Source organism: Thermobia domestica, chromosome 4 (assembly GCF_964235325.1).
Source record: "Thermobia domestica chromosome 4, izTheDome1.hap1.1, whole genome shotgun sequence".
In the NCBI taxonomy this organism is placed as follows: domain Eukaryota; kingdom Metazoa; phylum Arthropoda; class Insecta; order Zygentoma; family Lepismatidae; genus Thermobia; species Thermobia domestica.
This window is the reverse complement of record NC_137457.1, coordinates 279911607-279938014: the sequence shown is the minus strand read 5'-3', so window position 1 is coordinate 279938014 and position 26408 is coordinate 279911607. Positions and strand designations below refer to the sequence as shown.

The 26408-nt window shown below is 34.7% G+C and overlaps 1 protein-coding gene across 1 annotated transcript in view; it reads left to right on the top strand.

Annotated features, from left to right (window-relative positions):
- The window catches only part of LOC145684101 (androgen-induced gene 1 protein-like), a 39302-nt gene extending 14886 nt beyond the window's left edge, over positions 1–24416 (top strand). Inside the window, exons 3-5 of the mRNA XM_081755991.1 lie at positions 570–787; positions 5489–5640; positions 9674–24416. Coding sequence (XP_081612117.1) covers positions 570–787; positions 5489–5640; positions 9674–9702 — 399 coding nt within the window. The 3' untranslated portion in view covers positions 9703–24416. The remainder of the gene's footprint in view (positions 1–569; positions 788–5488; positions 5641–9673) is intronic.
- Positions 24417–26408: the final 1992 nt, after the last annotated feature.

The following is a 26408-nucleotide window of genomic DNA, read 5'->3' as shown; positions in this document are numbered from 1 at the left end:
CGAATGTTTGCTGAAGTAAATTGTGAACGTGTTAGACTGATTACATTTCAGTATCAATAACAAATATGTAAGGAACAGTTTACTCCAGTGTTTCACGAAATGACGAACTCACTTGAAAAGTATGAGGGAAGAGTGATGAAAATCCATTTCTAACGCCTATTTTTAAAATTTTATGAGACCAAACGCTAGAGGGGAGCATGAGGTCTTAGGATATATATTCATTTGCCGCAGAAAAGCTTAAGATTTCAATATAAAACGTGCTTCTGAAAAGCATAGAAGATGCAAGAACGAGGATTGACCTTGATTTAAATGTATCACATTGTTTTTATTTATAGAAGAAGGAACGTTATTTTTAATTGAATTATAGTGATAGTTTTAGCTCAACTCGCACTACATGGGATCATGGTCACAGAAATGACCGAAATAATGTAAAAACAGAATCTTAAACAAGTATGGAGTTTATTTTAGAAAAATGCTCTCTAGAGCACATTCCAGTAATTATTATTGGTAGACGTAAGTTTTATGAAATGTAAGGAGATATTTTAAATTTTCAATTTGTTTTTTTACAGTTCGTTGCATTTACGTTTTGGGGAATATACATAATAGACAGAGAACTTGTGTTTCCCAAAGTTCTAGATGAATTCTTTCCGACTTGGCTGAATCACATGATCCACACCAACGTGTTTCTGTTTGAAGTTTTTCAAATGATGTTCCTGTACCAAAAGTATCCACGAAGAAAGGATGGTTTGAAGGGCCTTATACTTTTCATGTTAGCGTATTTATCATGGTAAGTTGAGGTTGTTTGTTTTGTGTTATTGTTTTCTCTGTCATTATGGGAATTTAATGAAGTTCTTACTGACTAGTAAGTATGAAATGAAGTATATTCCTCAGTATTTAGTAATAAGTAGATCATAAGGTGTTAAGTAATTCTCTGGTAGTCGTTCATTGAAGGTCGTAATTCCTTTTCAGAGATTCAAGTTGACCGTTCATAGAAATAAATATATAATCAGAAATAAATATATACAAGCAACATTCAAGTGTCAAGTGAAATTTACACTCAAGTGTCTGTCAGTGAAGAAAGTCGTGAAAAAGTCACGAAATCAGGAAACGGTCATGAAAGTCAAGAAATTTAGCTTTTAGGTCACGATTGTTTTTTATCTGCACAAATATAAGTATAGACTGGAAAATTTTGTTCTATATAACGTCAAAATTAACTACCAAAAATATCTATGGTTGCCTTTAGACGCTGCCAAATCGTAAGCAAAGCACGCTTCTATCGCATGCGTGAAAATTCGGCCGAGTTCGCACCCAAATTCGCTCTTGAGAATGTTACTAAATTTTATGGTTTGGTAAAGAAAAGGTCACGAAGAAGTCACGAAATTTCTTTTTGAAATTTTAGTAGACATCCTGACGCTGTATTTGTGTCGAAACTGAGGTTAACGTTGATGCCTGGTGCTGAAAGGGTTTTGAAATTAACAAAATAAAATTTTAGTTTATCGGTCCACGGTTATACCCTTTAGGCCAAAGGAGACGAATGGTTAATGTGAAAGTGAATGGCTATAAAATTATTTTTTTTCTACTCTCCCACCGGCAATCGAACCCGGAATCACGTGCACCAGAGGCTACTGAAAGGATTTTAAGTCAATGGCCATCAATAAAAATTATTTTATCTGAGAGCTTCTCCAACGAGACCGTAATTAAGTACAATACGAGCGGTGTCCTGTTGCTGCAGCTTGTTAAAAAAAAAAAAAAAAAAAAAAAAAAGTCACTGGGAGAGAAAAGGCTTGTTGCGTAGCAATTAGGATGTGCCATTGGATCCGGTATTTCACGTGATACGTCAGCAAGTTAAATTGAGGTAGACAGGGCTAGGATATCAAACTCTTTCTGGAATTCTAGAGAATCTCAGAGATGAGCTGGTCTGTACCTGGTTTTGATCATATGAGATTCGGTTCCTTGCGGCGCCGAGACACCTTCTGTTACCAAAAAGAAGAAGATGAGCTTGCCTTGACGTCCCGGACCCGACACTGGAGACGAAGGTAAACAATTACCTGCTAGGGGAGCTGCCTCCACCAGTGAGTACGTGGGAGACTAGTCCGCGGACTAATTCTGTAATGGGGGTATTCCATTACCGTATTGTGATTTGGGTGTTAGCGACCGCACTGCAAATGAAGGAAGGTAGGCAGTGGTCATTTAGTAGTGGGGTCGCTGCTGACCGATCTTACTATTGAGCTACTGGGAAAAGAAGTCTTCCTTAACGCTTATTCTTGATGTGGTCTTCTACCGGTTGTTCAAAGATCACTATGAAGAATTTCGAAGCTTTAGCCTGAGGTAAACTTACTCCCAAAGCAATAATAGTTCAGCGTGAAGGATTCAAGCCAATCACGGGTAAAGACAGCGATCTCACATAAGCAAGTTGGTGCTGATGAATTTTGATATGAGGAATTGTTCTCTTCTCACCAGGCATATCCTGATTTTGCACTTGTCAGTGCATCGACTCAGTACTCGAATTTCAGCGTGAAGAAATTCACTGTGTACAAGTAATGATGATGATCTGATAGATGGCGGTAGGGTCATAAGATAATTAACAATATCCTTCGTAGTAAAGCCTAGGACTGATACTTAAAACTTTTCAACGTGTGTGGAAGATTCTCCTCTAAGAAATCTTAGCTAGCTGCATTTTCTAGTGCATGCTTCATTTTCATTTCAGAAGTTTTTAAAGGTATTCAGAAAGAGAATCCACAATCCTACAGAGTAGCCTAAAAGTAGGTATACAGTCGTAGTACTGCCATAATTTGATAAAACAGGTTCGGACACAGGTAAGAAACTGATTCGGACAAAAGTTTCTGTCGTAATGTGTGTCGCAGCCTTCTGGCTAGGTTTGAAGAACATTCAAATATTGAATGAGGACATTTCGAACACTTGTGCGCCTGGAAAAGTTAATTAAGATTTAGGTGCCACTGTATACCTACTTTTGGGCTACCCTGTATGTACTTCATGAAGAAACTTGAACCGTTATTGTTCGTTAGGTCCGTCAATGTCGGCGAGTTCAGTTCAAAATCTGTTGAAGAACTTATTCAGACAAGATTTCCAAATTTATATCCAAAGCTGTACAGTACTGAACTGGAAGTAGGAATAAGGAAAGTTCGAGAAAAAAATAAAAAATAGAAGCACAATCAATCTATTTCCTTGCATGGGATAAAAGAGTTTTATCAAAAAGCCACAAAACATGCCTTTTTCAAAACTGCCATTGACAATCATGTGCTGAAATACATTTTAAGTTATCCTAAATTACGTGAAAAATTGTCTATGCTATCTTTGAATGAAAATTTGGTTTCTGATAAATGGATGTTACTACAAAGTGAACAAATCGCGGAAGTCTATTAGATTTTTCTTTAGAATTGATGACCTCTGGGCAAACATTTTGTGTTTGAAATTATATCTTGAAGAAGGAAACATTATGAAAAATATAACAACTAATTAATATTATGCAAATTACGGAACCACCTCATATATATTAAAAAGAGTTTAAGCAGGTGTGTATATGTAAAAAGCATATATACTAGTGATCCTACTGTTCTACCAAAAATCCCTAGTTTTTCTGTCATCACAAGTCGCTTTAATTGGAGCAAAGCTCTTTTTTTACCCGACTTAGGCGTCCGTTTGTCCGGGTACTCCTCCGAGATACCTGAACCGTTCTTAACCAAATGTGACATAGTGATTCGAGAGCGCGCACTGAGTGTCGTTAGAGCTCGCACGTCCAAATCGGACATACCACTGAGGAATAATCACCGAAAAGGGGATACCTATAGACTTCACATTGGAAAAGCATTTGGCGCACAAATTCTCATTGTAAATAACGGCCAGCATTAGAAATAGGTCGAAGCCCTTTTCGTTTTGTATTCAAGTTTTCAAAACGAAACAAGCGAAGCTCCTCTTTACTCGATTTACGTGTCCGTTTGTCCGAGTACTCCTTCGAGATACCTGAACCGTTCTTAACCAAATTTCGCATGGTGATTCGAGAACGCGCGCTGAGTGTCGTAAAGAGTCGCATGCCTCGATCGAACATACCATTGAGGAATAATCACCGAAAAACAGTGCCCATAGACTTAGTCGTGGAACGGCATTTGGCGCGCGAATTCCCATTGCAAACATAATTTTTTCAAAGCCATTGTGTTTTTCCTGATATGATACAAATTCAACTATTCTTATGTCGTGTTCGTCCACGAAGACAATTTGTGCACTAAAACATTCTATGAATAATTAATAAACGTCGATCCATCGCTACAAATTTGCAGTTATTGCATACTTAATATTTTTTTAATACAAAATTTTACCAAGCAAGTGTAAGTTAATTCAAATTACAGAAAATATCAATTTGTCGATTAAATAAAGGAGCAGTATGTGAAAAATATTAAACCAATAGCACTCTTTAAAACCAGTTCTTAACGTCTTGTCGGGGTGATCACAATTTGAGTGTGTATATATAGCAGCTACTTTCAGTTGCGGTTATCTGTTTGTAGTAAGAAAAATACAGTTAAACCTGTTGGCCATTTCTTTACCTTGGCTCTTTTCCCAATATTACCATATGTCTGTGGAATATCATATGCCATTAGTATTGTGTAAATCGGACATTTTTCTAGAACCAAGAAAGGCTTCCTTGGATAAATTTCACTGTAAATTAATGAATTAGTACTGCATTCTGCGATACTCCAGTCCTTTCCCTTTTGTCACAGATATTTGTCAGTTGCTCTTTTAGTTTAAAAACTAAAATATCACTACGTAAAATGTACTAATATGAAATAAATTAAATCTTTGTTTCCTATATGTGCGTGAAACTTTAGTAGGTTTTTATATTTAAACCACCCATTTCCTGTAATTGTCTTCAGTTACAGGTAAGTGCGAATATTCTATCTTATTTTCATTGTGTGCTTATTATACATACAATTTATGCTTTAATTTGTGCGGGAAATATTGAATATATATTATAATCGCCATTCCTCAAATGTGCTAGTCAACTATTCACTGTTGCCGGGTATCATATTTCAGCGATTCACAAAGTTGTTGGCACAGTCATCACTCGTATCTAATTTATATAATGAGTCTGGTGATTGTGTCAGAAACTTTTTGCATCACTGAAGTACTGTTCCTTGTAACAGTGATCACAGTTGACTAGTACATTCAAGGAGTTGCAATAGCAATAACAGTTATAGTGTGTCCAGTCCAGTCCACAAATTAAAGTATATAAATTTTAAGCAATAAAAATAAGTGGAGTTAAAGAAGACTTAGATTATTCGCACTTATATGTAAGTAGAACATTAACCCTAAAGACGACCACAGGAGTGATTGAAATATGTAGAGTCCATTGAAGATTCACGCAAATACAAGATAGTAAAGGCTTAATTTATTTCATATCACTGTATATAGTTAATTGCCTCTGGCAAACACATTCAAAGGAAGTAATTAATTTTGTTCATTGTTCTTCTTGCAGGTCATTTTACATTTATTTCCACACAGGAACTTGGGTCTATCCTATACTACGAGTGCTAAATTGGCCATCTAGAATTTTCTTCTTTGTTATGAATTTTTTTATGGTGTCAGGATGCTATCTCTTTGGAGAATTCTTAAATTCTAAACTATGGGGTAAGTTTTTCTTTTTAATTTTTTTTTATTATTTACATGCTTAATAAAAAATTAGAACCAAAGATTCGACTTCATCCTCAATTTTCTTAAAGCTCCATTGCCAGGAGACTAACTTGATTGCTGTCTTTGTGCGTGGTAAAAGTTTAATTTCTGTTGTTCTAAATCCTCAGATAGAAACTCGGGTAGATTCCACTTTAACCTTTTTAAATTTGTGCTTTTTTTAAGGAAAAGTATAGCCTTTCAGTCAAACAACTATAGTACCATCCGTATTTATCCTAGGATCATAGTTCATATCTCATTCTCTTTAGAATAGAATAGCCTTTCAAACGGTACTATTTATAATTTCCTATCATGTCCATGAGGCGGGAAATTTTGAGAGAAGTCGGGATTTTTCTCAAAAAGTTTTTTTTTTTTTTTTTTTTTTTTTTTTTTTTTTTTTTTTTTTCAAAGTTTGAGCGCCTCTGGACCTCTTTCCCCTGTGTTAATTTACAGATCTGAAAATCAACTGCTAAATACTAAGGGGTGTAAGAAATGTGTGTACAAAATTTCAAACTTCTATCTTGAATAGTAAGGGCGGGAAATAATATTTACCAATGAGCTAAGAACATTCTCACAATTCCCCAGATGACCCCAAAAAACTCGAATGTAACGTAACAGTTTCCTGAGACATCCCTATTTATCCCAAGGTCATGTTTTGTACCTCATTCTCTTCAGAATAGAATAGCCTTTCAAACGGTATCACTCGCATGAGCCTATCATGTCTCCGAGGCGGAAAATTTTGAGGGAAATAAGAATTTTTGGTGAAAAAATTACTTTTTCCTATGTTTGGGCCCCTCTGGATCCTCTCTGTGTTAACGCACATACCTCAAAATCAGCTTTAAAAAATACTAAGGGGTATACTGAACGTGTGTACAAGATTTCAGGCTTCTATCATGAAAAGTAGGGTAAAAAATGTTTACTAATGTGTTAAGAATATCCCCACAATACCCCAGATTCCCGTATAAAACAGGATCTCAGGTAAAAATTTCCTGAGACATTCCTATTTATCCTAGGATCATGGTTCGTACCTCATACTTTTCAGAATAGAACAGCCTTCCAAACGGCACCATTCACATGTCTCCATCGTGTATCTGACGCGGGAAAATCGTGGAAAAAGAGATTTTTTGCTAAAAACTATTTTTTTTTTTTTTTTTTTTTTTTAACATTTTTGCCCCACTGCACACCTCCTATGTTAACGCAGAGATCTGAAACAAATCTGAAAAATACTAAGGGGTGCACTAATATGTATACAAAATAACAGACAGTAAGAAATTCTGTGTGTAAGAAAGAAGAGGATCTGGGGTATAAAATAAATAGGTTGTTCTCTCTTTTCATTAGTATATATGATGCTCTGTATATGGTCACGGGACTGTCCAGACACAGCTAGGGTCTGTGATACAACCTATGAGGTCCGAGTGGAAAACACCAAGTATGAGAGTAAGAGAATAGGTGGCTGTTCCGGGAAACGGACTGGGTAGCATAATGGTTATTGTATCGGCACGGTATGCCGGAGATCCCGGGTTCGAGTCTCGGTCGAGTCAGTCATTTTCTCTTTGTGCATTTATAATCACTGTGTATTTTTTTCACGTATGCGTACGTAATGAAGTTACAGGTAGGAACCTACTCACGTGTTACCATTCTAGCAGCTTGATTGAAGATAGTAATAAAAATGCTAGAGAGCAAGGAAAAAGTTTGAAGAATATTTTGCTTCTCGGATATAAGATAAGATTTTTATCTTGAAGTCTATTTTTATTATGTCTTAATTTTGAACAAGAAAATTGTATATATTAGTCTTTCCCAATTAGTGGTCCGTGAACCCGTAGGGATCCGTGGGATCATTTTCATCGCTTAATTTATAAAAGATGTTCTGTAAATGATCTCCACTGATCGTATGTATGTGCTTAACGTTGTGTGTGTATAACATAAATGAAGGTTTATAATGTAATTGTTGTTAATATTGCTGCCTACCGTTCAACTACTATTACTTCGCAGATACCAAAATTTAAGAATATGGGTCCATATTGTAAATGATAACTAGAGGCACGGGTTTTCCGCAATGCGCGATAAAACGAAATGCGTCTGAATTAAGAAATGTTCAGTTTCTTGACGTTTTATATTCTATGTGTATTTTCATTGGTTTCCGTTACGCGATAAAACGCAAAATTCGCAGTTTTGCGCGAAATTTTAAAAATACGTTTTCATAAATTTAAAACGCGTTTTCCGCTAACGGAACGGTAGAACGTGGTATGAACGGTGCATTTTGGGTGATTCGGACACGGCTATAGAGAACATTGATTGATTTTGAGTTTAGCGTTCCTTTCAGTAGCGAGGCTATGTGAGACGTGGACCTACTGATTAATGTGGAATCCGAACCACATAAGCTCCCGCCAGGATTCGAACCCGGGTCTCCCACGTCAAAGTCGAGTACGCTAACTGCGTAGCCACGACTGAGCTCCTATAGAGAAAATGTTGCGCGTTAGCTAGCACCATCGCAGCTGGATGGGGAGGACCCGTTTTAATTAGTTAGCCAATGGCATGGACTGGTGATAAGTGACAAACGTATAACAATGGAGGAAAATGTGGAAACATGTAACATCCTTCTGTTTAATGCTTAATGTAACTTGTGCGTATGTGTTTTCAGAAGGCAGGAAAACTTTATTACTCATATAGTTACTGATTTTCTTTCAGTTTGATTTAAAATACATATAATTTACTGGAAGTGAAATTTACAGTGTGAAATGAAAATATTCAGTGTATTTTGATTTTAGGTAATTAATGGTTTATTGCTGTATTGATCTATGAATAAAAGGAACAATTTTTAAAATGTCAGGGAATATCTTTTTCGCAAGAACTACAAAATGCAGAACTTTATTTGGAAAATGCGACAAAACGCGAAATATGAAAACCGAAATGCGAAATTTTCAAATTCTTAGTGCGAAAAGCTCGTGCCCCACACGATAACGTTTTAATCTTCAGGGTAAAAACTGTTTTTAAATCTGGCACGAGCCAGAGAGAAAGAAAGGTAGTCATTAATATCGAATTGCTTATCTTTTTGTGTTTTAATACAGATTGCTGTTATTTACTAATCACTCAGACAACGAGTGTATTTTGTTCTTTATGGTTGTTATGGAGATTAGACTGTTATAATTGATTTGTAGAGATAATGAATATACAATGATTCGAGACGTAGAAGTATAGTGACATATAGAATCTGTACCTAGGTAGAAGACAAAATCTGTAAAAAATATATAACTTTAACAATCAGTTATATATTGCCCTAAGTTCGTTAAACAGAATTACAGAACTATTTAAAACATAATTCACATAGTTAAATATCCAAATGATGACACACTGAGTAAAATAGCTTTTTAACATATATATTTTTGAGAGATTTTGTCTCCTACAGATTCTATGTGTTACTATACTACGTCTCAAATCGTATACAAATCAATTATAACAGTCTAATCTCTATAGCAACCATAAAGAACAAAATACACTTGTTTTGCGAGTAATTATAGAAAATAACAGCAATTTGTTTTAAAACATAAAAAGACAAGCAATTCAATAATTACTACATTTTCTTCTTTTTTCTTTCATTCTGGCTCGTGCCAGATTTAAAAATACTTTTTGCCCTGAAGATTAAAATGTGATCGTTACAATATCGTGCCTCAAAAATAAGAAGAGGGTCCGCAACACTGAAGTAATTGTAAACCACTGGTATATGTATTTGAGATCTTGGATAAATATTGAATCACTTTGTGGTGGACAAACACCGTGTGCATGGGTTTTCTCGGGGTTCTCCCGTTTCCTCCTACTTTCTTCATTCCACCATTTCATTCATCTCTCATCATCACCGTCTCCTTTAGCCTAACCGGCATAACCGTGGGACGTAAAACTCAAAAATTTCATTTCATTTCAAATATTGAATCACACGTTCAATGTGAAAGATACTTATATAAGTTTTATTGAAACTTTTTCTTTTCTTCCCTTCTAGGAAAAGAAGTAGAAGAAAAGGAAGAATAATAAGATGTCTTGAATTGATCATTCCTTGTTGCTTTTTAGAAGAGAAATTAGTACATTCTGTGTTCAAAGGCTAGGTACTCAGGCAAATACATTTTATTTTTAAGATTTTTTGTTACAAATTGTTATTTGTTGTTTATTTTTTATGTTTTTTTCATGTCGTTGTCACACTAGAGCTTTAACAACTTAGAAAGTATGTATTTTTAATAATAAAAAAAAGTACTTAGAAAGTACTGTAACCGTTTCGTTTTTCGTGTGTAAAAGAATCGAGCAATATGATACAGCTAAGCTGTAATGGTAGTGTTAATTGTACAACTATAACAAAAGGTATAGTACACTTTATATACAGACTGTATATATACATATATATATGTGTATATAACAGTTTATTTTTCGCAGAATGTATAATAATGCGACGCGAAATGGCTGAATTGAATATTGTTTTTACATGTGTAAGTCTATCTTATTTTGAACTTATGAGTAAAATAAAAGCCGATGTTATTCATGTTTTTAAAAAATGAACACACACACACATATTTATATAGATTGGCAATCTGCAGACGGATCAAGAGACAGCAAAGATGTCCAACTTCTTATTATTTTATAGTAATTGCATTGAAATGCAAGAAAAATTAAAATGGTGGCTACAAAAATGGCTGCTTCAATCAAATAATAGTGCTTGTGACACCATTAATAGAAGAATGGAGAAAGCAACCGAAATTTTATACCTGTAAAAGCTTTTTATTCCATCACAATGCTACAAATGTTAACTTTTGTATTATCATGACTGTAGAAGAATGAGTGTTCATTTTTTTTAACATGATTGTATATGCCCATGATAAATATGGTAGTAAATTTATCTTTGACGTAGTCAAATTAAAATGTTCGAAATACAGTAATCTGCGTATTGTTAAACTGCTGCTGTGTTTGTCATTCAGTTCAAAATATCAAATTTATGATTAATGAAAAGTGGAGGTAGTATTTTTCTTGTTTGTGCATTATAAATAAACACAAATTAATTTTTATTATACATTAATATGTAAGTGCGTAAAGGCAATATAAAAAACCGTAGCATTTCATCAAATTATATTCGTAACATTTCAGTAAAAAATGGTGTGAACATATAAACCTTAGTGATACTTAAATGTAATCTTAATTTTGTGTCTTATATTTTATTAATTTTAAGCCTAGATATTAATGCAACTGACAATTGTATCCAACTATGCAATTTTTGTGTTTATTTGTCAGGAAGAACACAATTTTTGTCAAATGTATACGTGTTTATGGTACAAATAAGTTAGTAACAATTCGCATACAGTGAATATATATATTTAGGAGGGCTCATAAGTTAATGCAATGATTTGTTGGCAAATGAGGAAGCTGGTGGTAGGGTGCCTCTGATAGTAGCAGTATTTTTATAATAATGACGAAGTAAGCAGAAGTTTACCAAAGTGTCTACCAAACACAATCAAATAACTTTACAGTGTATTTTAGAGCTTGCAATTTAAGAAACTGATTAATTTTGACTTCAGAATTAATGTAATTTTTGGTGTGAAACTAGATTTTTAGCTACTATTCATTCCAGGTAAGCTGATAGGCAATCTCCCAACCTCTTTGTCATTGCGGAAGAGGAAAGCAAGACGCTAATCTTAATAAAAAGAGAAGCTGTTTTGAGATACAGTATCAAAATTTTTATCTCAATTCGCTTAATTTTTGTCTCTGAAAGAAATATTACTATTTATGTACTAAAGGTTTAACTTTAGTCGTATTTTTTGAAATTGAATTACTAGAAACAATAACTCATTCGTTATAAAGTTAAGTTCTATGATTCTTTCATTCAAGAGGCGATAGAGGCTGTGAATCAAACTAATCCTGTGTGTTTTTGTTTCCTTTTTAATGTAAGAACATATTTTTACAAGAGGGCCGCACGAGAGATGTACTGTGTTATTATTATTATTCCAAGTTCCTTCATTATCACCTTATCGCTCTGATACTTTTTCAATACAAAATGTGTTTACTCTTGGATTGCATATTAGTATAAAATTATTGTATGAATACAGGAAGTATCCATTCAATTACCAACCTTCTTATCGCCTAGAGTTTTAATATCATTTCACAACCCTGACTACCAAGAAAATGACAACTGTTCATTTGAATTCACTATTATACTAAGAGCCCTACTTTCTCACTAATAGGGGCCGTGATGGCTCAGTGGTAGAGCGTTCACTTCTGGTGCCTGGGGTCTCTGGTTCCATCCTAGCTCTTGCCAAGTGGACTCTCTCGCTAAGTGGACTTCGTGGTGGACAAACACCGTGTGCGTGGGTTTTCTCGGAGTTCTGCCGTTTCCTCCCACGTTCTTTGTTCCACCATTTCATTCATTTCTCATCATCACCGTCTCCTTTTATTCTAGCCGGCATAAGCGTAGGACCTAAAACAAAGATTTCATTTTTTATATGTCACTAGTACAGATAAGTATAATAGTGTTTTAAAGTATGTTAGAGCTAAGACGAAACTTAAAATTAATTCTTTAGATATATTTACATACATTCTCTACGTCCGCGTGCTGAAACAGGAAGAACAAAATTCACATTTGTCAGACCATGTGCGTGAGCGTGGTGAGGAAAACCCTTATTCTGATCCCCTATCAGCTTACCTGGAATGAATTATTGATCATTCTTGTGTCATTCGAGTCTTTATTGTGTCATCTATCTTGACAGAATTTAATGTTTTCCCCTTAATTCCACCATCTAAGGGATTCTTTAATACGCACCCAAGTCGATTTTTTTTTCTCGGCTATTCTGCGTAATGTGTCATTCAGAAAGATATGTGCCAAGCGAATTAAATAAAATTCTGAACTTGAAAGGTTTCCATGAAATTACAATATAGGAAAGTTTGATACTAGAGCATGGTTCTGTATGATATTTATTTTCGTTCTCAGTAAGACGATAAATGGAATGGAATCATATCTGATCTTTAATTAACTTACCCTTCGAACTTTGCAGGATAACCAAAATTCAGCGTGACTTAGTACCATAATTAAACCAGTAAGTAGTGTGGTCGAATTCAGGTAGTATGCAGTAAAGACAAAACCCAGCAGGAATTTATAGAGCTACAAAGAGTCAGTGAAACGCCACTACTATCATTAGCAATATTAAATAAGATATGTACACTTTCAAATAGATATACTACCTGTCTATTGCATACATGAAAATGTATTTCAGAATTATTACCTTTGGAGACAGTAAGAATCTATTATGACTCATAAAAATGTACATGTAACGAAGATCTCGTTTTCTTCTTTTTTGAAACTTCCAGGTATTATTATTCTTATTCGGCAGGTCTTGGGACTAATGAGGTTTTGTCAGTTTTAGATTTAGTCCTGGAAATGTTTCTTCCACGTTTTTCGATCTTCAGCTTCCTCTTTTAACTTCCAATATTTTCTTCTATCTTTCAAATTGTCAATCAGTTGTGTTGTTCTTCTTCATATTCCTCGCTTTTCTTCCATATTTCATTCTGTGGCGGTAAGAAGAAGACAATTTCTTCGCAAGATGTGTCTAATCCAATTGGCCTTGGCCTTCATTCGAAGGATGCTGGCTAAAAGTGTTTTCTTCTCTCTATTCGTTTTAAAACTTCTTCGTTTGTTGCTCTCTCTGACCATTTTATCTTCTCCATTTTCCTCCAACACCACATTTTGAAGCTCTCTAAAATTTTCTTCCTTAACTTTCGTAATGTCCGAGTCTCAACCATAAAGTCCAATACTCCATATATAGCACTTGACCAACTACTTCCTAAGTCAAATGTTAAGGAAACAAAATTATAATTGATTCTTGAACTGAATAATTTTGTTGATAAATCGGTCATAGCATCGGGTCAATTATAGTATAATGTCGGATATTCGGGTATTTTCTTTTGAGTGCAATTTCTGAGCATTTATTTTGCATAAAAGTAGTAAAATATTTTCTTCCCTGTTTTCACATTCCATGTCAATCCTTGAAATGACCAAAGTCGTATTATTTCTCTTTCCTTTTGCAACCGCGTGTATTAATGATATGGATACAGGTACACAGTAATTACGAGGAGCACGGTATGATAGGAAAATACAGAAAGAATGATAACTGATCATTTACAACACTAAAAAAAGAAAGAAAGAAGGATTATAGTTCCTGATGTTATAGATAGTATCGTTTAAGAGTTAGTAGCAATATATGGGAGTACTTTTTTTTAATAGGTCAACCATTTATAAAAACAAAACTTAACTGTAAAAGAACTCGAATAATAATTGAGAGATACCCACACTTTCATTATTATATAGGTGCTTTTATAAGTGAGTTCAGCTTCTATTTGTGATTACGTTGTTTCTACTTCTTCAACTCTTTAGCTAAGAATGTAGACGTAAAAATTTGTGACAGTCGGTAATTTTTCGTGAAACGAGAGATTTTCGTAGCTAAATCAAATTGCTCCTGGCATTTCCAGATGGTGAGACTTGACTTTTTTTTATTTATTTATTTTATTTTTAATTAAACATAGATGAATGTTCAGCGCAGTTCTTTAACCCTTAGATGCATGGAAAATGAGGGTATTGATTAAAATCGACTGTTTTTCAGAAATTTCAGAAATTTTACACGAAAGAAGGAAATATTGTAAGAATAAAAGTCATCAAATTTGGATTTCCTGTGCCATATGACAAGGGAGATGTGAAGCAAGAGAAAACGGCTGAGGTCCAAGAGACCCCACTTATGCAACCAAGGGTTAAATTACTTCTAAATAAAATTACTATGTATGCTGAAAACATCGTAACCAAGGTTGCCAAACGTTCTATTCTCCCTTTTTTTCTTGGAAAATGTGTCCATGCTGCTTTTTAAAATGTAGTCATATGTCTGGGTTTTAAAGGAAAAAATAATCAAAACAAGGTTATTTGTTACAAGTAATATCCTAAATGAGTTTGCGAGCAATTGCCAAATAGAATCAACCTCGTGTTTAAACAACTAGCGATCTTCTGTTTTGAGGTTAGTACTGCTGATAACTTCATACGACTTCGCTTGCTTCATCTCTCAGTTTCGCATTGTTTGCATTTAATTCAATACTGTCATATTGAGACATAAACTTCACGGCGTAGGGATTTTCCTCGTGGAGAGAGATTGAAGCATTATTCACAAAGAGCGTTGACCTTTCCTTAAACAACCTCCATCAAGAAGCAGTAGGATTTGTCTCACTATATTTATCCATCATTGCTAGAATAATTCAGAATGAGAAACAAACAGGATAGATAGATTGGTTGTTGAAATAATATATTTTTTGCTTCTATTATCTACCAAAAGATGATATAACTTAGAGCATGAGTCATTATTTCAGGGCGTGGTTCGGCGTAATTCATTTTTATATCATCTTCGCCACACAGGCAGATTCACAATTTTGAAAAATATAACTATTGATTTGCTATTATATATATACAGGGTGTTTCCAAACAACATCGACAAGGTTTGGGAGGTGATTCCTGACACCAAGATAAGACAAAAAGTATAGACCAACCCGGGTGCACAAGTGCTTCCTTTCAGAGTTATAGGGTGCCGAAACTATGAAGAAATGAACTTTAAAGGTCCATAGCTCCAATCCTATGAGACCTACCGCAGTTAAGTCAAGACTTAATGTCAGGAATCACCTCCTAAAGATTGTCAGTGTTGTTTTGAAACACCCTGTATATATTAAACGTTTATATAAATCCTTTCGTACAACGTTTTATTTCCAATACAAAATATCTGAAATTTGGTAATCTTGATTATAATACAGCACAAGCTCTTTCGCTAAATGTCTCATCAGATAAAAATGGAAGGAAGCTGGAAGAGGAAACGAAAGACTAGAGAAACTATAACAGAGAATGCAATTTATAAGTTGTCAATAACTGATTCAAAGTTGAGTAGTCATTTTAAACTGCATTGCAGAAATATGTATTTTTAAATCGCATATGTGTGACTTCCTTTACTGGTATGGAACGCATTCCACGGTTTTTGGTGTTAGAAAAAATGCGTTTTAGGCAACCCTAGATTTGAAATTAAACACTTTTCCCAATAGGTCTCTATAAATCTTGCTGTCAGGAATTATCTCCCAAACTTGTCGGTGTTTTGAAAATCCTGTAAATATATATGTAACAGTAGTTATAAATAACTGCAAATTCTACTTGTGCTTATGGATAGTAAACATATTAGTATGCACTTTCAAAGTGATTCATAGTGCCTCATATTTTCATGTGATTACTTTCGTGTCAAGCAAGTGCAATCTGGTTTTAATTTTGAAATAATTGTAATAATGTAAATAAAGCTAAAATAGTTTAAAGTTAAAAGTTCTCTCTATTAAGTAAATATGGATTTTATTATTTGTGTGTCTGTACAGTTTTTGTTAATCACTTTGTTGTAGAGTAGATTTTTCGCTAAGGCGTCTTAGGGTGTCGTAACTCTACGTAGCGGACTTCGACTCTGACGGTCTTATTTCGAATGATAAAACGGAGTGTGATATGAAGCTTTTAAGTTAATGTATGTAATGTTATATATCGGTTGTTCTAAAAATGTTGCCCACGGACTACACAGCACTACTCTATAAGTCAAAGTAAAGCAAAAAAATATATATAATTGTGTACCTTTCGGGTCCTCGATTGGAGTTGCAGATTGCGCTATATGGCAACGTCGCAGATAAAGAGGTATAGAGTAGATCGAGCAATCACTCAAATAATTACATCGATTCTTTCCAGATGACAGTTGAATTCAATAAACGTAGACAGTAGCATCACCTATTAGCGTAACAAGTGCTTTTTGAATTCGTAGAGCAATGTTAATGGAATTTTTGATTCCCCGTAGCGGCTGAAGGGGTCCCTGGAAGACATACCATTATAAAGCATTTTCGCTTTATTTTGACCTGCGTAGGGCACCATTTTTAGAACACCCGAATATATATATGGTTACATGGTTTCGGTTCGTTCCTGTGACTATTACGGAACCGCCAGTACCAAAAGAAATGTTCTCTCTTGTGTAATTCGTAGTTTTCAAGACTTTTCAGACTACCTAGGTATGCTGTGTATAAGTGTCGGAAGTATAAGAGAACGGCTGTGTTCGTCTGTGGACGGGTACCAGAGCAATAAGATATAAAGAAAAGCAGTTTTATGAAATGGATTTAGATTTCCAAGTGTACATTTCATCTCCTCACTCTCAAACGTCTATTAAAGCCGGAAATGGTAGAAATGTTTAATTTCCGGTCTCAGCTCTGATCGTCATAGAGCGAAAGCTGTAATACATAACGAGAAGCAGTTTTTTGGTTTAGACATACCGTCTCAATAATACAAGGTGTTTCAAAATGAATTTCGGTGCTTTAAGGTTTTGTAGTATTTTTTACATGTAATGTACATTTATAAATAATATATCAAATGAAAGAGCAACTCAAACTGTTTTTGCTACAAATCAGTGCGAACACTATTCGAAACACGGCACACATTGAGTCAATAGGCGAAAAAGGCCCATAAACCTTCTGTCAGGATGTGGTACAAAACACATTCAATTTAGGGGAATCTTGTGACCGCTGTAGTATCTCGTGGGGATTATAGATGCGAACATGATGAGTATTCACATCACCAATCAGGTGAAATATCGATTCATCACTAAAGACGACATGATCCAGGAAATCTTAATCGTCATGCAGTAACATTTCATTTCGAAATTTGGCACGTAAACCGTAGTCTGTAGGTTTTAGAGCTTGTAGCAACTGCAAATGATAAGGACGTAGTTGTAAGCGTCTCCTTGAAATTCTCCAGACAGACAGTTGGACTGTAGCTACAGATTCAGTCTTCACAAAATGTAAAACACAAAAAGCTTTCTGCTCACTCGTCGCCATCTTTGCTACTAGCGCATTCTAACGGCAGACAGAGAAGACAGTGCATGTGAATGCGTGCGTACAAAATTGATTGAGTTGCTCTTTCATTTGATATATTATTTATAATTGTAAGTTAATTATGATAAATACTACAAAGCCTTAAAAACTCCGATATTCATTTAACTCCCTGTTGATTCCATCTTCTCTAAATAAAACCAGAAAGTATAGTAATCCACTAATACTTTCACTTTCAAAAGTGAACCTCCATGGCTTGGAAGCCTACCGTAGTTTCGCAGTCTACCGTAGTTTCGCAGTGTGAAACGAAACAAACTTTGTGTTGTGTGTGTTTTATAACCATTACTAGTATGCTGAGGTAGTTTTATGACTACGAACTAAATAATAGGATATCTATTGAACAAGTATTTCAGAACTTTTATTTTAAATGGTAACTTCTTTTTCATAATTTCTGGGGTTCCCAAAAACACAAGTAGACTCGAGCTTTGGGAACGTGGTTACGGGTTCAAGACCCAGTGAGAACACATTCTTCGGACTCTGATGTATGGGATCCTTGGTTCGATCCAGTTCGCGCCAAGTGGGCTTTGTGGTGGACAAACACGGTCTGCGTAGGTTTCTTCGGGGTTCTCCCGTTTCCTTCCACTTTTTTTCATTCCATCATTTCCTTCATTTCTAATCATCGCCGTCTCCTGTAGCCTAGCCAACATAATCGTGGGACGTAAGACTTTAAAAAATGTCATTATTCGGAAGCTTGTTTAAGCTGTTAATCCCGTCTTTAATAATAATGTTGGTGCTGGAAACATATACCGAACACTTTCTGATAATAATTCCCCTATACAAGTTCTATTTTCACTATTTACTTGCAGGGGGGCGCGGTGGCTCAGTGGTAGAGCGTTCACCTCTGGGTCCCTGGTTCGATCCCAGCTCGCGCCGTGTGGACTTTGTGGTGGACAAACACCGTGCTCGTGGGTTTTCTCGGGGTTCTCCCGTTTCCTCCCACTTTCTTCATTTCACTCATTTCTCATTATCACCGTTTCTTTTAGCCTAAACGGCATAACCGTGGGACGTTAAACTTAAAAGATTTCCTTTCATTTCATTTACTATTTACTTGCATAGACAAATTTTAATGACATGATAGTTTTATTGTTTAAAATTACTCTTTCGGTCATCATTATGATGTGAATAAATATGTTAATCTTATAAAAAAGAAAATGTAATGATAATTGCTTCGTGGGATTTACCTTTTCTTAGATTTGGTACTTTACCAGTAAACAGCAATAATGTTTGCTTGAAATTGCCTGTGATAACTATGTAAGGTTTTATTTAAAAAACGAAAATTAATGTCAAAAATTGCAAATGTTATTTCTGAAAAAGTCAGAAGAAAAATGTATTTTGACAGTGTGGAACGTAAAAAATTGGTTGTATTTATTGTTTGTGATTCTCTTTTCTCTTACTGTATTTTACATCGTCAGAAAAAAAAAAATAATCACATATCATTTCAGGTTATATAAAAGGATTAAAATCAAAAGATATATTTAAAAATATATATGTACATTGTGTGGTTTATGTGAGTGAAATATTATTAATTGTTGATCTTTTTATATGCTAGTTATATTGCACTGTGGAGCAGAAAAGATATATGATTTCTGTGCATTGCATTACAATTCTCTCTTGTCCTTTTAAGAGGCCTGATCACTGCAAAATTAAAATCCCGCTAATTGTACAGTAATTATTTGATATCTTCAAACAAATAAAAGATAATCGAAATCTGGAAGAATAGCACGCTAAACAATATTATTTTGCATAAGGTACCGTTATCACGAGTCACGTAGTAGCATTCCGTTTGTAGCCATTTAGAAACGTGAAAATAAATGCCAATATTCTAAATGGCTGGAAATTGAAAGCAGATAGGTGAATCGTGATAACAGTATCTCATGTATAATAATATTGTCTAGTGAGCTTTTGTTCCATTTTTCGATTATCTTTTATCTATTTGAAGATATCACACAATTACTGTAAAATTAACGGTATTTTAATTTCACCGTTATGGGACCTCTTAAGCGGGCAACTTCATGTCACTTAATTACATTATTTGCGATATCAGAGAATTAGGTTTTAGTCTGAACTTACAAGATTTTTTTTTTTTTTTTTTAAATTATTGAACATCTTGTTATTAAATAGTGTATTTACTTGAGATGCGGTAAGCCTGAATTTGATTGCTGATGAGAGTGCATCATGTGCTTCGAATCCCACGCTAAATTGTATGTGTGGTTTTGAATTTAGCGTTCCTTTCAGTAGCGAAGCTGTGTGACGCTAAATCGTAGATCTGTGCAAATTATTTCTTTACGTCAAGGCAATTGAATATATATATATATATACCACGGGGAGCAATTTAAATGTATGATTTTTTTTCTACATGTTGTTATTTTCTTGCAAACCCTCAGAAGAAAAAGGATTTGAACATATGACGAAATAAGGGACGTCCATGGCTCAATAAATTCACCTAGAGTGAAATAACAAACATTTTGCAATGTAGAATACGATTATGAATGGGAAGCTTTATTGTACCAATCTTTCCGTGCAGTCACCGACAAGACATAAAAGCAATAAATAATACCGTCGTCTGTTGTATTTCTGGGGGAAAAAATCCCTCGTTTCCCGTGGGTTTATTGACCCCCTCGAAATGTACAGCAGTAAAAGATGTTCTGAAAGGGTTTCTAAGAAAAGAGAACAAGTAGGTGTCAACATACAGATGTGAATTTAACACTAATAACATAGGAATAATATTGATTAAGAGTGGCCAAATTCTCTGTAACTTGGCCATTTTCCTGTAATAATAGTTTTATAGAAAATACAGATCTCATAAGAATGGGACTGAGTTAGGCACGTGATCAAGTTAACGTGTTTAACTGTAGATGAACTATAGTCCACACGTACTTGTATCCGCTTTAGTAAGGTGCAATTCTAAAATTTTCTGATTACCATTCAGTTTGTTAACCAATAGATTGAAACTATCAAATAATTTTTTTCAGCATTACTCATGTACAACCATCAGATAATAGTAAAATACATAACCACTACTTTTTGTGTGTATGTGTGTGTGTGTTATCAGGAACTTAACAATATCATAAAACAAGCCTTAAGTAAAATAATTGTTGTGAGCTAAGAAAATGTTTTGTTTTATTGCTAACGAAATAATGCAAAGTAATGAAATAATAATAATAATAAGCCTTCTATATATATATATATATATATATATATATATATATATATAAAAAAAGCTTTCCTCTTGTAGTTGTGTTTGTTAGATATAGCATTGGCTTCGATATAGTCGTCGTCTTCTCTCTTCAACCATAGGTTGGTGGGCAACATGGATATTTTAAAACTTCTCTCTCCCGTGGGAGAGCTGTTTTATACTTTGATAAGGTCTCTTCTTCGTAACTGCATCTAGATATTCTATCCTTGGTCGTCCTCTTCTTGGTTTTCCTTCTGCCTTTCCCTCTATCAACACGGTGATCCAATCAGAGTGCCGAATAAGATGGCCAGGAATGTTGTTCTTCGATTTCCTATTATCTTTGTATCTGTCGTTCTTCATTAGTTTTCTTTAGTAGTCTTCATTCCTTTTCTTTTCGGTCAGATATGCGCAGCATTCTGCACCAACAACACATTTCAAATGCTTCCAGCTTGTATATTTCAGTATCGAATACAACCGCGAATATAGTTAGTGGTGGACTCAAAAATCGGTTCAGTTTTCTACCAAAAGCATGTTTCGGTTTTCTGACTAACTTTTTTTCTTCTTCGTCAACTTGTTTGCAAACAAGGAGGAACAGCGGTTTCCTCGAAAATCACGCTTGTTCGAGTAGAAAACCCAAAACTTCTGGAGAAAACCGAAATAGTTTTCCGGTTTTTCTAGAAACCGAAGTGTGTGGCGCAAGAAATGATACATGTAGAAAACAAATGTGATAAAAAAAAATTTCTGGCATCGTTAAGTATATTATTTCGAGGTAGTTCCGGAACTTTTTGAACGGACTGTATATAATGTGAGTACTTTTTTTTTCTTTTCTTTTTTTATGAAACTGAGTTTATACTAAAAACAACATACTATGCTTGAGCCAATACGGTAATACGTTGTGCAGTTGATTATTAAGATGTTATGATGTCAAAATATGATATTCACGATATTGAATATATATTGTAGGTTGTTCAGATGCAGAAATGATTTCCTTTGTCGTATATCAAGAAAAGCAGAAAATGCAACTAGGTCTTTCATTAGTCTATGCACATTGTAAGCTATATAATTATATACATGTATTACACAATACCAATGACAAGAACGTGGATTTGTAAGTGCATATGTTAACCAAATTTGATGTGGAGACCTATATTTTCGAATATTATATGTAGATTATATATTTTATAATTTGAAATTTAGAAAACTATGTAAAGTTCAGAATCGAAATTGCTGTAACCGAACAGCAAAAATATGTGTGTAGTGGCTGTGTATAAAATTTTCTTTCCTTGTTTCTGAAAACCATATATGCCTTTATTTAAAAATCACAGTGTTTCTTTTAAAAATTGGATGTTAACTAGAGATTTAATACCAGTAGTTAATTTGATGTGCCATTATGTACGAGGTAGATGATTTGTGAAAATGTTGTTGTTTATTTCCCTAGATGTAATTAATAGTGCCAGGAATTTTATATTAGTCGATAAAGAAGAAAACAAAGTACAGAGTGTCCGTAAAGTTATTGTAAACTGTGAGTGTATGGTTCTATGTAACTAATGTATAACCTGTAAACAAAACTGCATGTACAGGGTGTTACAAAAAATTTTCACAATATTTTGGGAATAGATTCTCATATCAAAATAAGAAAAAAAAGTTCATATGGACCTGTGGTCGGAAGTGCATAGTTTTGTAGTTATATAGGGTGCCGAAAACGTGAAAAAATGAACTTTAAAGATCTATAGTTCTACTACTATAGGATCGACCGTAGTCGGGTCAAGACATCACTGAGGAACTAGTATGTGAACTATCCATCTTTCATAACCTCTGGTACTTGCACAATCATTTTTAGAGAGGCTGTTTGGGAGTACTTGATCACTCTTCACCTACCTCTCTAAAAATTGGTGTGCAAGTATGTAGCATTCTTAAACATGGATATTTGGATAGTTCACGTACCAGTTCCTCAGTGATGTCTTGAGTCGACTACGATAGGTCTCATAGTAGTGGAGCTATGAACTTTTAAAGTTCACTTGTTTCACGTTTTCGACACCCTATAAAACTTCTCGAACATATCGTGACATATTTGTAACACCCTATATTTATGCTAAGAAAAATACTAACGTTTCTAGCAAAATGAACATTTAAACTTTTTAATATATTGCATCTACCAAAACCTGTTTTTGTTAAGTTCTGCTCGTGTCTCCGTTAGAATCAAAATGGCCGTTTCTTAAAAATTATTTTAAGCCTATACCAGTATATGAATGTACTTACACAGTATACAATACTTTTAAAACAATATTCATTAAAGTTCGCATCATATATTGGTTTGTTTTTAAATAATTAAGGCTATCAAAATACATTTTATAAAAATACATCTATATGAGATATTAGAATTTGTTGTAATTCGTGCCTTATTAAATTATACAATGTATTATTTGTATAGTTGTTTGCGATTCCCAGCTATATAGTGTTCGATACGCAGTTGATTAGACTGTCTTTCATGGACTAATGTTCAGTCTAAGACAATCAGAGGGACATACGTCGAGGACCACTGTTGGGAAAACGCTGGTCTAAATAAGTACAGAAGTATCTTTGATATCAGATCCAGGTAATATAAAAGATGAACTTTGTAATAACGGTTGAAGTTTCAGTATGAATTTCATACTAACGGTTGAAGTTTAAAGGTGGACTTCGTAACAACGGTTGAAGTTTCAAGATGAACCTCGTAATAACGGCTGAAGTTTAAAGCTAGACTTCGTAATAACGATTGAAATTTTGGGTTACGTTATCCATTTTTTCTCCTTTTTGTTTTTTAATTCTTTTTTTAACCATCTTAAAGAGTATTGAATATTGAAACTATAAAACCTAGTAAATTTTGCAGCAATCGTGAAAATATTGATGTAAACAAAGTTGCTATAAAAATTCCTGGCACTAGAAATAATACATATTTTGAATTATGAATCTTTAATATGTCCTCTTTGTGGTGGTAATAGTATGAAAGCGATTATGATAGTGCTTATTTAGCTCAGGAATGGTATTAGATCGACTTATATTTCTATCACCTTTTTTGAAGATTGCAGGTTAAATCAAACATGTGAGGGTGAGGTGTTTGTGATTTGAAATTAAAAGCCCGTGATTTGTGATGTTTGCTGTTCACTCCTTGAATTCTTAATTGTAGGTACAAATAATGCATTTTTAACGTCGAAACTATGCAATTTTTCTTGTGATGATTATACATAGTGCTGTTAATAAGTGAAAGTCATTTGGTAATAGCAATAATTAATAACAATCCTTTCTTATTCTTTGTAGTAAAGTAATACACAAGTGATAGTGGGGCCTGAGGTGTAGAATAGGGACAATAACACGTGTGTAGTTATTTTCTTAAAGTGTCATTTTTTCCTGTTTATATTATACAGTATACTGTTTACTACTTAAGTTTTGACCAAATGAAATATGTATGTAATATATGTGTATGTCTATAGGTTTTTATATATATTAAGAAACAGTTTTTTATTATAAGGTTAATGTTAGTGTATTTTCATTGTTTATTACCTGTTAATAGAAGCAGTATATTCTTTTGCTGAGTTTAAAGCTATGATTGGGAAAATAAAAGAAAAATATTTTATTGGAAATGACTTTTACTTGCAATATAGTTCTGAATGAAATATGATCAGGGCTGTGCCGTGGAAAATCAGCGCCTGTGGCGAGAGTATACGACGGCGCCCCCGTACATATGTGAGATTGACAGACCAGCCGCGAAGGGTCACCGTGGTTGGCGCGAAGCGGAAGAGGTTTCTCAAAGATAAACCCTGCTTTTTCTTGATTTTGAGCACTTTTTATTACTTTTTCCCTTTCATTTTATATATGTGCACATGCATTTTCGTAACATTAGTAACATTTTTCCTCTCCTTCTTCTTTCATTTTTTCCTTTCGAATTTTGCGCCCCTTTTACTTCGGTGCCCATTGCCGTCGGCCCGCGGCATGGCAGAGTAATAATGCTAATAGGGTAACCCACTGGACAACTCCTGTATAGAACTAAAGTTGATGATACCAATGGGCAACCTTTAAATTGAGAAGGCGGCGTCTTCATGTATGGTACAGAAAAATACAGAGGAGACATCCATACATATGGCAAATGGTAATCATGTATTCTGGTACATTATAAAGGACGGAGTGAAATGAAATAACAGATTGTTGCTATCTCTAGTGACGATTTTCACGGTGGATTGTAGCCACCGAGCGCGAAGTGAATGACATCACCGGTCGAATGATTACATTGAATGTTAGTTTATCCGTGACAGGTAACGTTCGTGTTGAAAAGTACCACCGAAGATTGATCCCCTACTGGGAAGGCAATCTCTCTCGTGCTTGTATAGTTAGTGTACGCATCATCGGCGCGGGAGACCTAGATTCGATTCGCGGCGAGAGCTCATGTAGTTCGGATTCCACATTAAGCTGTAGATCACGTGTCATATAGCCTTGCTGCTGAAAGGAAAGGTGAACCCTAATTCATCCAACCATCATTTCTGCCGCGGAGACTGCTATCTTAACGTACGCACTTTGATCGTGATAGTCACCTTCACTTCTAAACACTTGTCAGTTAACAACTGAACTTGGGTGCATGCAAGTACACACACAAACACGCTTCGCTTCGCGCACATACTTCACCTGGTGCCAGCAATCAGAAGTGAAGAGTTCTTCAAACAACTATTCGAAGAATTATAATTTTAACAGCACCGCTCACACCATTGTCCACATATCTCCTGCCATTTCTAGGGCGGTTGCTTAACCTTTCATAGAGGAACAATGGGATGCGAGGAACAGAGTCCCATACTGGTGGAAGGAACTCCTGTAGCGAGCAGTACTCTACAACGTATCCAGTGTCAGCATCAAAGCATTTACGGCGAGCTCATCTTTGCTTAAACGTGTCAGATGTCCCAACACTACATAGGTACTAAATCAAAAATTGGACTAGAACCTGTCAGAGCTCAATCGAACCCAAGAATGTTCCGAAACGAGAAAGGAGCTCGAGTCACATCTCATGTTAAGGACAGAGATAAGAGAGGATCCAGCAGCACATGCAAATTCGCACATTTGGAATTGAGACAAACATAATCTTCAAACTACTAGTAATATGTATTCTAAGGCACTATTATCAGCCTGCTTTCTAGTGTAACCCGTATGCCAAACTAAAATCAGCATGTCCTCTGGTTACACGCATTTTGTGGTTCGAATTCAAATATGTGAAAGGGATCTTCTTAAATTCGGTTCCATCAGTAATTTTCTACCTCGAAGATGAATCTTAAGCTCTCAAGAGGAGCTGTTTTATGTATGTACACTCATGTCCAAAATGATTGTCGCATATCTATAACTGTCTTCTTGTAAGAATATAATTTGATAATGATTTTGCAGGATACTTTTAATACTTATATTATGTGTATAATCGGAAAATGTATATTTGTGGTAAATTTCATAGGAAAAGAATTAAAGATACGAAAATAAGAATGAGTAAAACAAAATGTTGCTAAATGGAGAAGAAAGTTTTATTTTTGTTTTATTGTTCTTATTTACTGCTGTTTTGACATTAAATGTTTCACATACATGTCTTTGCCGATTA